The sequence below is a fragment of the Antrostomus carolinensis genome, unplaced genomic scaffold (assembly GCF_000700745.2).
Source record: "Antrostomus carolinensis isolate BGI_N321 unplaced genomic scaffold, ASM70074v2 scaffold13626, whole genome shotgun sequence".
NCBI classification, from domain to species: domain Eukaryota; kingdom Metazoa; phylum Chordata; class Aves; order Caprimulgiformes; family Caprimulgidae; genus Antrostomus; species Antrostomus carolinensis.
Window position 1 is genome coordinate 54475 of NW_010321242.1, and position 12851 is coordinate 67325.

The following is a 12851-nucleotide window of genomic DNA, read 5'->3' on the forward strand; positions in this document are numbered from 1 at the left end:
GAAGAGGAAGGGCATTTTGCTTGAGTTTGGTAGTGGAAGCCCAGGCAGAGATCCTGATTTCTTGCTCACGTATGCTGCCCAGTTTGGAGTCTGGCTGATCAAGAGTCCTGACTCGGCTTCCATTTCAGATGTTACAAGATAACTGCTGCCTTTTCAGCTGTCTGACACGCTCTGGTGTTGAAGGCATTGCTAAATCACCAACGTGTCTCTTCTCATGAGTATTTGATGAAATTCAAGCATTGTGCAAACACTCCAGAGCTGGCATTTGTGAAGCATAGTGCTGCTCCAGCAACACAGAGGGGGCTCTGGAAAAACCCTTCCTTCTCGAAATGACGGGAAGACATTTGTCATTAGATTAGCTGCCAGCTGTCACAGAGATCTTACATGCCTACTTAAATGAATGGCAAATCATAGAATGGTTTGGGTTGGAAGGGACCTTTAAAGGTCTAGTCCAACACCCCTGCAGTGAGCAGGTACATCTTCAACTAGATCAGATCTGCCTTTGGCTGCCAAAAGGGAAAAGGTGTCACCTCAGATTTGGCAGTCACTGTGGTGGCAGCTTGTGGCTGTCTGCTGCTGCTGCACTGTCACCTGTTAGTGACGGCATAGCAGGGAGTGGGGCTTGTCATTAATGAACACTGGCATAAGTAATTGGTGGATACAAGAGTAAAGTAAAATAAGCAATGCTATTCCCTGGCTCTCTTCCAGCATCAGAGGCGAGAGCAGGAGCTACGAAGGCAGCAGGAGTGTGAACAGAGGTGGCCCGAGGCCAAGGCTGTTCACAGGAAAGAGGAGAGGTGTAAAGAAGACAAAAGGGCTGTGGAAGATGAAGGGTTCACAGCAGATGGACAGAGGAAATCAGAAAAGAAGCAGGTATGGAGTGTTCACTGACAGCAATTCACAGCTCCCTGTTCCTGTAGATGTCTTTCTCAGTTCCCTGAAGGTGTTCCCATCCTCTGAGTCACAGACCACAGAGGGACTTTTTTAATGTATTTACTGCCTCCTCTTCTCAGATTACTGAGTCATCCTCCTTATCTACAGCAATGACAGGGCCTCTCCCATTTCTGTCCCTGCGGTTTCTCCATGCTGAAATGGTCTTCAGTCACTTGAATCTAATTTAAAATACCTTTACACTGAAAGCTCCCAGCATCAGCTCAACCTAAGCTTAAATCTCCAGTCTCCAGTTTCAGTCTGAGTTGTAGCCAAGACCATTTATTTTTCACAAATAAAAGTGGAGCAGAAGTTAGTTTTAATGCTGAAGTCTCATTGTCAAGTCTGGCACCTTGGCCACAATGTTTTTCTAATGTTTCATCAGCAAAATAATTTGCAATCAAACAAAAGTATGGAGTGTTTGATTAAAGCCCTCTGGTTTTAGGAAAAGTAAAATGAAAAAAAAAAATAATTCTGATGTCCTGTCTCAGAAGCCAAACACAGAGTGTTTGGGGTCACTTTAATGCTTCCTCCATTTGCTCAGGATTATGGCTCTTCTGTCAGCCCTGCTGGAATTGTGCTCGGTTTGTTCTTTGAAAAGCCAGTATTTCCAGTGGTCAACTTGGTTGTCCTCCAAGGCATTGTTCTCTCTGAGTTCATCACTCTTTGCTTTCAGAAGGTGGAAGATGTGCAGCAAAACAGGAAGGTGCATCGAACTCTCCCCAAAGATCAGACACAGCTGTTGTCTCTCCAGCATGACCACAAGCAGAAGAAGAAGGAGCCTCCAAATTCAGCAGTGCATCCTTCATCAAGCAGCACAAGCAAAGAGGTACTCTTTTGGCCAGTGTAGCATTTTGGTGCTTTGCAGTCTGTGATGCTGTGGTAATCCTGAAGCAGAGAAGAGACTGATCTTTAAACCTAAATCTGGAGCTTGACCTGTGTCTTACTGCACGCTTATGCTACAGTAAAGCCTTTGGTTTCCCTTAATGTAGAGGATAAGGGAAAGGAAAGGTTGCTCTGTCACTTCAACTAAAGTTCAGATAAAGGTTTGACTAGTGAATGGCGAAACAATGTCCTTCTGGTCAACCAGGTGTCATTCCCTTGTCTTCCAAAGAAGAATAAATTAAGGTAGTATCATCTGAGGTTTAATAGATGTCTTTGCCTGATTTTAGGGTTCACAAAATTGACCCAGGCACAGAATGGCATCATGTCTCACAAGCACAGATCTCTGTGCCCCAAGGTCAGCCTGCGATGCCTTTTCTTGTTCTTTGTCTTCCAGGGTTTCACGTAGATAAGATTCGATGGGTCAAGGCTAACCACATACAGACCTTGATTAAGAGTTTTAATCCATTTTGCTATTTGGCTAACTCTGAAAGTATTTCTGCCCACCAACTTGTTCTGCTTATTGTTACCATATTGTGAAAAGCTGCAGGTCCATTTCACATATGATATCTCATCATTCCTAGCACATTTATTTTTCTTTTTTATATAATCGCAACTTGTGAGCTCAGTTCTACAGCTGGTACGATTTGTTTTATTACTGAAGTCTGGGTTGATGTCAAAAATCTCAGCAGCTCACAGGTGCCTCCTTAGGTGGCTGTGTCTCAGTGGAATAGTGGATGTGATGGTCACTGCATTCATAGCAAAGCATCTTCCCAAAATACCCAAGCAAAGGCATGAGGAGAGGTCATGTACATGTATGTTGGAGAAATGCAGAGCCCTGTTTCTTAAGATCTTGCTGCAGTCTTTAAGCAAGTACCCTCTTCATCACCTCTTCGTGTGTGTGTGTGTGTATGTGTGCGCGTGTGCATGCTACAACTGGTTGCTTTAGCTGAGATTTTCTCAATTGATAAACAGTTAAATGAAACTGCTAGGATTGTTGAAGTGATGAATTCTAATAACTGAATAGAGTCTGCAAACAGATAAGCATCAATGTGAAATCAGGAAAACAAAAGATATTAGAAGAAGATATCCCTGTTAGAGCAGCAGTTTGTGAAAGCAAGGGAATAGTTTTGATGAAGTACAATTTAACTGTCAAAAAACCAAATGCCCTAGCTCAAAAGGCTTTATTGCACTGACTGATTAAACAAAATGTTACTGAAATTTGAATGGACTCCTCTTGAAATCAGCATTTATTTGATGGTGAAGGGCTGGGTCTTATTCTAGCTGGGGAGTAAATTGGGTGTGGACAGAGGAGTAAGCTGCTTTTGCCAAATACACAACGTCAAAGCCAATAGAAATGCTTTGACTTGGCTAGGCTTTCAGCGGGTGGGGAGAAAACGCAACTCAGTTGAGTTAACTTTCTTTTCTACTTCATTGTAGTTAGAAGTCAAAAGAACTGCAAAATGTCAGCTTAAATACTTATTTCTGGTTTTGACATGTGTTTTGTAAATGACCCCTTTGTAGCACAAAGAAATGTATTATGGAATTTAGTGTGCGGTCACCATTAACTTAATTTAGTGGTGAAATAAATATCGCTAGGTGCAGATAAAGCGCTGCCTGCCTTTTAGGTTCACAGCAGCATGAGGCTCTTGTTGTTATGGCTACCATCATACACTTTAGTTTGAAGGATAAATTATTTACAATATTACTTATTTAATCTTAGAACTTGGGAGTTGCAAATTCTTTCACCAAAATCATATTTAGTGGTACAGGGTTGCATTTTTGGTTGAAGTTTTAGACTTCATTATTATATCAGCAGTCATAGTTGTTCACAGCAATTTAAAAATGTTTTAAAGTTTTGACTGTTTTTAACAGTGATAACTCAGTGAATTTGTTCTCGTTGACAGTGATCTTTCCTAGTTTATTATCATAACATGGTATAGGTTGGAAGGGACCTTAAAGATCATCCAGTTCCAACCCCCCTGCTATGAGCAGGGACACCTTCCACTAGACCAGGTTGCTCAAAGCCTCATCCAGCCTGGCCTTGAACACTGAAGAGATGCTAGTTTCTCTGAGAGACATCTAGACAGGGACAGAGACAGCCTACTCAAGAGCAAGTTTGTTTGCATACTTTTTAGGGCTCAGTGGCATTTGTAGGACCAATTATTGATATAAAAAATTCTCCAGAATTATTGTTGCATTGAGGCATTAAAAACAAACAAGCAAACAAAATACCCTAAATCCCTCCAAAGTCTCAAGTTTAATGTTTGGGGCCACAGAACCCTTTTTTGAGGGCTCCTTGTCACAAGTTTCCCCTGGTGCGTGCAGATGTGAGCTTACTCCGTGCTGTATCTGGTCCCACCAGCACTGGAGCTGATGAACTGAGAGGCCAGGACTCCCAGCTCCGGCTTGACACTGCACTAGTTCAGTGCCTGGAGAGGGGCTGGTGTCAGTTCTGGGAGCCCAAGGTGTTGGCTGCATGAGTTTGCATCTGAATCGTAATATATTGCATGCAAGCACCCTTTGAGCACAGAGGTGGTAGGTAAATTATCCCATCTAGTTTTTATATTTTCTTTCTTGCTTAGGGTAAAATTAGTCTTTCATTATGAGGAGTTGTAAGAAATGAGGATCTGGCCTCAAGAGTAGTATAACAATCGAGTTCAATGGGGCTAGAATTCCATGGTGTTTGGCTGTGGTTGCTTGTGTTTTTTGTTTTCTTGGGGTTTTTTGGGGGGGAGTGTTGTTGTTTTTTCTCCCAATGGAGATCTGTGAGACTAAGTGGAATAATTTTCCATCTCCTCAGCAGTTTCCTGGGCTGTGTTAAGAATATGCTTATCTTCCTGACATAGGCACAAACATCCAGATATAGTGAGAGATACCATTAAAAATGCTGACCCAGACACAGATAACTGGGTGGTTTTATGGCATTAATCTCTAGTATACTGTGTAGAGCTGTTTCCAAGCTGCTGAATTGGAGGATATGCTAAAGATTTACATTAGAGAATGGGAATTAGTCATGTTGAATGAAACTGGAAAGAGTAATGGGGTCAAAACCATAGGCTAAAGATTTTTGTAATGAGCGAGACCTTCAGGAAATAAAAGGACCTTTATTCCTTCTGTTCCTCAGTCTTTTCCACAGTGCAAGTAACGTACCAAAAGATAGAGTGTTTAAAGTGTTTTAAAGTAGAAAGCAACACGCAGTAATGTCAACATTGTAGAAGAAGGTATTAAATACACAGCAAAAGAGGCTGCATGTTGTCAAAGGTAAGTAAGTACAGACAGATGGTTCCTCCCAGCTAAAATCCCAGCCTGCAGCAAGCGGGATGGCCTAGAATACAGCACATGGCAACTCAGGCCCTTTTCCTTCCTGCGGTTTGGAAACTTAATGGAAAAAGAAGGGTTGCAAATGGAGAGGCAATAATGGTTCATATTATGCCAGGGCTGACCTCCCCTTGATGGGGAGGTCCGTCAGAGTTGATGCACACTGTACTGCTGTTGGAGAACATCCAGGCTGCAAAGCCCAAGGCTCACCGTGCAACATGCTGTTGCTTTTCTCCCTCTCAGGCTGAGGACCGACAAAAGAAAAGTGACAGCATCCAGCCATCCCTCCAGTGGCCAGCGGTGCTGGGGCATGAAGCCACCCCACATGCCAGGATGGGATCTGGCAGCAGCTCCAGCCCTTGCACCCCCGCGCCACAGAGAGCCGTGTTAGTACAGGTATGGTACTGGAGGTGGGGAGGAGAAAGCGTGGGTGACTCCTAAGGGGAGCAGCGCTTCAGGAACCTGATTGCCTTCACTCTTGGCACAAATGACTGAGGCCTGTGCAAACTGGCTCAGGAGGTTTTAGTGCCACTACATGCTGCTAAATTCTATGTGGAATTATACCTAGGCACTGCAGATTAGGACTGGATAACAGTTATTTTTATATACTTGATGCTTGATTGTTGATTCCATTATATTACTCTCAGATGTTTCACAGAAAGCATGAATGACTGCGCTGTTGTGGTCTCTGGATGGTGTATTATTTATATGGTGCCATAAATATATGTGGCACTTTACAAAACAACATAGAAGACAGAATTTTTATCCCTGAAGACCATATAAGCAAAAGGCATTGATAGTGATCTTATGAAATAATCTTACAAGTATATGGAGATGCAATAACGGCCAATGCAGTGAAATTTTGGATAGACCCCAAAAGGTCTGTGACTTGAAAAATTTCAATATTAGTGGTAGAAGTGTTACCTAAACAGTAGCTGTACAGTGAAAGCACTCTGATAAAGTTCTGCATTGGAAACCTCTCAAAACATTTTATCTGCTGCTATTTCTACCCAGTCTGGGAGAGGTGGTGATTCAGGGTTCTCACAGTGTGTCCAAAACTCTGCTTCCTTTCAACATCCTACTCTTTCACATGTATGAAATAAGTAGGTTGGAGAGGAGATACTTTTTTTTCTGCAGTTTCACTCAGAATTATTTCACTGGAAATCTTAACACAGCCCCTGAGGTGCAGGGAACATGAATTATCGGTATCTTGTATCCTGTCTGTCTTGTAAGGGAAATGTGAGATATTACCAGATCAGAGTGTATCATTTCCACCTGCTTTGTACCTGTTTTGTGCTTGCTGCAGTGTGGTAGCACATCTGGTGCTCTGGTTGTGGTGGTGTGGGATGAGCTGTGCTGGGCTACCTGCAGAATTTCACAGAGACTTCTTGAACGAAGTCACTGAGTGTGTTTCTCTGCCCAGCGTCTCCTGCCGCCTGATTAGTGGAGGAATTTAGCTCGATTCTGAAATGAACTCCACTTTTGAATTGACTGTAGTTTTCCTGTAGGATTTGTTAGCTAGATCTCCTCTATTGTCTGGAGTAATGTGGCTGAAACAGAACAAGAAAGCTAACAATATTAGAAAAACTAGCTGTGCATTAGGTCATGAATTGAGCCAGTATCCTAGAGCAGATCTGCTCAGAAGTTGAAAATCCTTTTCCTTACACTGTTTTATAACAACAGTTGCACTTCAGTTCAAGTTAGTAACAGGCATCCTTCAAAAAGCAGTGCAGCCTGTCTTTTTAAAACTTCTTGCTCCTAAATCTTTTTAAACTAACTCTAGTAAATCAGTCTCTTATACTATATCACCTTAAGTTATAATTTCAGGGAGCAAAGGGTCCTTTTCCTTAGCTCTGTTAGGTGTTCATTTATGATTTGAAGACATATAGTAGGTAACTTTTTGTCTACCTGTGCTTTCTGTTCATGAAAGGAGCTGCTGTTCTTTCAGTATTAAAAAAAAAATAAGGCTTGAGTCTCTGTAATTTAGAATCACTGTTGAGGGTTTTCTAATTCCCCCCCACACCTCAAATTATTTTATCTGTAAAACTTAAGGGGAATACCAAACACTATGATTTTAGAGGTTATCTGAGATATTCTTGTCTTGCTGTGGAATTGTAAGGTCTTGTAGGTCCTACAGAAATCATCCAAAAGCAGGGGTGACTTCTTGGCTTTACTGGTCTCTCTCTGCCCAAAGGAAGTATGTGGGCACTATCTGCAGAGTTTGGATTCACCCAGTCACTTATCACATGATTCAGCAAAGCTCATCTGTGTTTTTAAGCACAAGTAGTTTTCTGGTAGTCTGCAGGACTCAAATGCTGGAATTTAGGAAGAAATGTAAGTATCTTGTTGAAAAAGTGGCAAGGAAAAAAACCATCTTCCTATATTCTGATAATAATACACTTGCTATAAAGCCTGTTCCTGTACCCACAATGAATCATTTCAAGGGAACACTACTGTTGAAATAATTCTGGTTAACTAAAAACTATTATTAGTGACAATCACATTGGACAAAAAAAGTAATTTTGACAAAATGAAAGGACATGGATTATGAGATGTTATAACTGCTGAAAAAGCTGTTTTCTGTAAAGGGAGTTAACAGAACGTATTGTCCCAAAAAAGGCAGAAAAAGCACTTGAATATTTAACTAGGTGAACTTCTCAGAACTGTTTTTTGACAGTTGAATTTACCATGCTGGTCTGGGAGGTTGTGATGGGACCTTCGAATGAATGTTTATCAGCTTTAAATAGTTTTAGAATTACTACCTGTCAATATTTAAGTGATTTTTAACGTTATTCCCATGAAATAATTAGTCTTGTAGAGTTATAGGGAGTTCATAATCGTATTATATTATTGAAAAGCTGTGCACAGATCTCAGGTACTGTATTTTACTTTTTGAGACTGAGGAGATGGAGAATTTTATAAATTGGGCTGATAAATCAATAAAATATTAATCTGAGTCATTATCTGGGGAAACTGACCTGCAGCTGTCTCTGATCTGGGTTGCAGTAACTCAATCGGGACACACGAGTTTGAACTTTGACTCAGACAAAAATTGCTAGCTTCTTTTTTCGGCCTGCAAGTGGTGGGGATGCTGGTCTTGCTGAGTGTTTGAGAAGGAAGTGCCTCTCAGCAGAGGTGTGTTAGCATGCCGGGGCACGGGCTCCCTCCGGACGTGGGAAGGACGTCAGCCCGTGGCGTTCCTGCTGGCTGCGGGTGTCTCCGGAGAGCCCTGGTCTTGCTTTGCATGGGAGGTCTGACAGGATAAAGCACAAAGTGGTATAGCTTCAGGCGTTTGTCTAACATTTTTTTCTATTTCTGTAACATCAAGTTGGTTCTAGCATAGCAATCTGTCCAGATGGGCCCAGCTCACACAGTGCTTCTGTGTGTTCTGTCTTGGTCTTGTGTCCAAGAGGATTTCTCATTTCAGGGAGGATCAGTACATTCAGTTGACGTTTTTAGCTCTCTGCCTTTCTTCCCCTTTGGAAGATGCCAGTGTAATAGAACATTAGTTTGTAGAATTTGAGACCTTTCCTTGTTTCCTCTTTCTTCCCCCCTCCCCCCCTTTTAAATACAGATGGAATCAGAGGACCAAATTTGGGGTATTTTAGTTTGAGTTTTACACTGCTTACTTCTTTTTCCCTTGGAATGAAGCCATTGTAAGTTAGTGATCTGATTTTTTCCTCAGTCCCTGCTGTGATTAGGGTATTTGCTATCATAATGCTCTAATTTGATACCTTTGAAAGTATCTTTTAAACACAGGTGGTTGCAGTCAATGGGAGCACCTGGACATGACTATCCATGAGGTGTAGTCTGAGCCTAGTTTCTCATTTTTTTTCTTACTGCATTCTCAAGTTTGGTTTGGTTTGGTTTGTTTTTTTCAAGTAATTCAAAAATCTGTTACAGAGGAGGGCCAGGGCACCCTCATAACCACAGGAGAGCTGGAAGCATTTCCAGCAGGCAGTTTGTCTTCATTGACTCTAGGTTGATGGTGAGGTTGCAAAGACTTGTTTGGAAGTCAACATCTAACTTAGGGGAGGGGTGTTCCCCAAGTGATTATACTATATAATGCTAAAATGGAAGCATTGGTCAGGTTTGAATGAGATACACTTACTTAAGACTCATTTTTGCATCATCCAGTTAACTAGTTCTCTTTGCATTGCCAATGACCTCTTAGCTTCTCCGTAGATTTAAGGAGGGGAGATACATGTACAGCATAGATGGTTTTTATTTTTATTGTACCCTTCACCTTGAAATATCTGTGCCTAACATGCTAAAATGCTGGAAATGAATAACTTACTTCACAGTGAACGAGGTGAACAGGCCTGTATCCAAAACCAGTAGTCCTTGTATGTTCACTAAAAATTTAATCTCACAAACAGAACCATTGGTATCTGTTGAGGTGGAACGTGTTACACGGGCAGGGAAGTGCAGTTCAACATGTATTTCATTTGTTTCAAGTGTGAAAATTTCCGGGCTAGTAAGGATGTGTACCACAGCAGTTCACTGTCAGATATGTTGACGACACCACTCAGCCCCGTGCAGGATGACGTATTCTGGAGCATGAGTCAAAATGAAGAAGAACCCCCAAAGGTATGTTAAACTCGGGGTGTTTGGCACTGCTGGTGGTTAATAGCACTCCACTCAGGTCCCTTGTGCTGTGTAGTAGCCATCCTCTGAACTTCCTGAAACTCAGTGAAAATCTCATTGCTTGTATGTTGATTTGGTCTTGATAACCTAGAAAGCAGATAGTCATTTATAAGCAGGTCAGTGTTCTGAGTTTATGTGTACGTTTAACATACCTGCGGGATCCGCAAATGCAGATCACTTCCTTTGTTACACCAAGTATTTGTAGCTGCCCCTTCTGTGAAAAATCTGGCTTGTTGCGGAAAAGCTACATTAGTTTGTAATTCAGGTGATGGTGTATTTTTCTTTTTAACATAATTTATAAAACCAAGTGTAAGCATATTTGTGTGGGGATGTGTATGTGCCTGTGTGTGTATTCATTTTATTACTTGGCAGCTGGGTGGGGTGTGTGTGTGTGTCTCTCACTTCCCCCAGCCCTTTGATAGCAACATAAGGTAATCCACCACCTAGGGAAAGCTGTATTAAGTGACTGCAGATGTGTTTCCCTGTCTGCTTTAAATATTGACCAAGTATAACACTGACTCTAAGGAAAGGTGCAAACCACTTGCAGTTTGCACCCTGATAGACTGCATAGGCTTGGAGCAAATTGGAAACACCTGCTGCTGACTTGCACCTTCAATGTTGATAATGTGGAAGACCTCTCCTCAGGTCCCACTGAAGCATTATTCATTTATGTTGGTTAGTCTTATCTTTGCATTGATACAGAGTAAGCATTAGGTTTATTAACTGAGTCTAAAATATCAGTAGCACCCTTAAAACATTTTATTAAATCCTTAAGGTTCCGGAAAGGACAACCTCGAAATTTTATAGCAAGGATCAGCCTGGCCATCAGAGATGCCTTTCAAGGTAAGCTTTTAAGTGTTTTGTGCTTATACTAATGCTGATTTATTGTCAATAGAAAAAATAAAGCAAACTTACTTAAAACAAAGCCATAACCTCAGTAACATCCAAAATGACATGGGTTCATACCTCATTTAGTAGCAGTTATAATTATTTTGTCTTTTGAGTCAGTTTGTCCACAAAAATAACTAATCAAACTTCTTGATCTGAAGGAGTGTCTGAAGCCTGAAGGAGGTGTCTAAGCCAGCTTCTTCTTAATGATTAACATAACTGATTTAAAGAGGAAACAAGCCTCTTCTAGATCTCCTCCTCCTGTTCATACAAGGTAGTTTGTCTTCTGCTGGAAAGCAGTGTTTTTAATATATAAGGGCTGTTCCATCTGTAATAATTCCTGCAATGAGTAGTTTCATTTGGTTCAGCCTATCTGGCAGGCCCAACTGGGTTGCATGCAAGTTGCGCATCCATTTCCCAGTTGATAGGCACCATGTTGTGCATTTAACTTGTGATGTGGTGATGCTTTATTTTCCCTTCACATTAGAGTAAGTGGCTGCTGAAGGTGCAGGGTACTTGAGATCCTAGCCTGTTGACACTGATGATGACCGGTGGGAGTGGTGCTGGTAAGGGCTGCCTGTATGTTCTTGTGGTTGCTCTACATCAGTGCCATTGGTTTCAAAGGGGAGTTAGTCTGCCCTCAAGGGAGACTATGTGTATTTTTTTCATATCACATGAGAAAAGGCCAAGAATGCAGAGCACTCAGTAGTAAAGGGTAGGCCCCACTGGATATCTAATCAGGGAATATAACTCTGTGGGAAAATAAAGTTGCGGAGATTCAAAAGGAAAGTAGGTGTAGCTGATGCAACAAAATAATGTGCGGCGCTTCTGGTGAGCCAAAGTCAGAAGCATCATCTGAAATAAATTTCAAGTGAAGTCGAGCCCTAAGTGCTCTTTACTTAGGAATTATAGGAGGCAAAGCAGAAAAGCAACATGTAAGTAAACCACAATGTTAACAAGTGGTGGCTTCTGAAGCCTGGGTTTCTGGGTGAGCCACTGCTTTACTTCACAGGCTTGGCAGCTTGTTCTACTGTCCTTTCTCCATTCGTAAGTGGTTGGTGATATACCTTCTAGGATGGTACTGGAACAGGTTTCATTATTTGTAAAAGCCATGAGATTCTGGAATCAAGAGGGACACAGATCTGAAGAGACTAATGGAGAAGTACATATAGTAGGATATTCTGTAATGACCTGGGCATCCCTAACCTCCCAGAATGGCTGCTCAGAGGAAACTGTCCCCTCCTTCCTCTTCTCTCACTACTGGGTGGCCCTGCTTGGAGCAGCAATTAATATAAAATTCTTGTTGATCAGGAGTATTATGTCATACAGAAACAGCAGGCCATAATTCAGTGGCCTAGGAGGTCCATTCTAGTCTGTGTTCCTCCATGCAAGATAGCCTGATCTGCTTTTTGTCTTTCTGTTTAGCAACACTCATCAGTCATCCCCTGGGGGACATGCTCTGAAGCTAAACAGCAGCAGCACTCCTGGCAACAAGCAGTGGGAGATGGGATCTCATCAGAGCAGCCGGTCAACCTCAGGTGATTTCTAAGTCAAAGATTCATCAGTCAAAATGTGAAAAATTCCTATCACATGAAACTGGCTTCTGCAGGGTGTCAAGTGCTGCATGGCAAATGGTGCCATTTTTTTTTAACAATGTCTTCTGATAATAGGCTTTTGAAAGCCCTCTGTATTTTATGGTTCCATATTCCTAAAATATAAATGCTTCCTCTTTTGAGTCAAAAAGTGACTGTGAACATATTTCCATATAGAAAATACGAATTGCCTCAAGAATTGAAAAAAAATCAGTTCTGTTGCACTTATTGACACCATTGAAACTCAGCAGAGCCAACATTACAGACATACAGGTGGAATTCAAGACTAATGTTCACCTGTTCATTTTCTGCATAGCTTTTTTACATGGCCCACAAAGATGATACAGATGAGCAATTACTGTTCACTAATATATCTGCACTCTAATAACGTACTGGCTGAAGGAAGCGTAAGACTCTGTGTACACCATCTTATGAAATATTCCTCCAATATTCTTTTATTTGCAGAAAGACAGTGGAACTGCAAAAAAGAAAAAAAAAAGGGCAAAAGAAGGTAAAAGGTAGAAATAGCCTCATCCAATTAAAGCAAAGTGCAACTTTGGAGGACCGGTATTGTTCAATATATTCATAAAT

The 12851-nt window shown here is 41.5% G+C and overlaps 1 protein-coding gene across 1 annotated transcript in view; it reads left to right on the plus strand.

Annotated features, from left to right (window-relative positions):
* LOC104526421 (mitogen-activated protein kinase kinase kinase kinase 4-like) overlaps positions 1-12206 on the plus strand; it is a gene marked incomplete at both ends in the record, with an annotated part of 62816 nt that extends 50610 nt beyond the window's left edge. The window contains 6 exons of the mRNA XM_010169868.1: positions 709-873; positions 1607-1759; positions 5377-5529; positions 9592-9723; positions 10556-10623; positions 12094-12206. Coding sequence (XP_010168170.1) covers positions 709-873; positions 1607-1759; positions 5377-5529; positions 9592-9723; positions 10556-10623; positions 12094-12206 — 784 coding nt within the window. The remainder of the gene's footprint in view (positions 1-708; positions 874-1606; positions 1760-5376; positions 5530-9591; positions 9724-10555; positions 10624-12093) is intronic.
* Between the last annotated feature and the right edge of the window lie 645 nt (positions 12207-12851).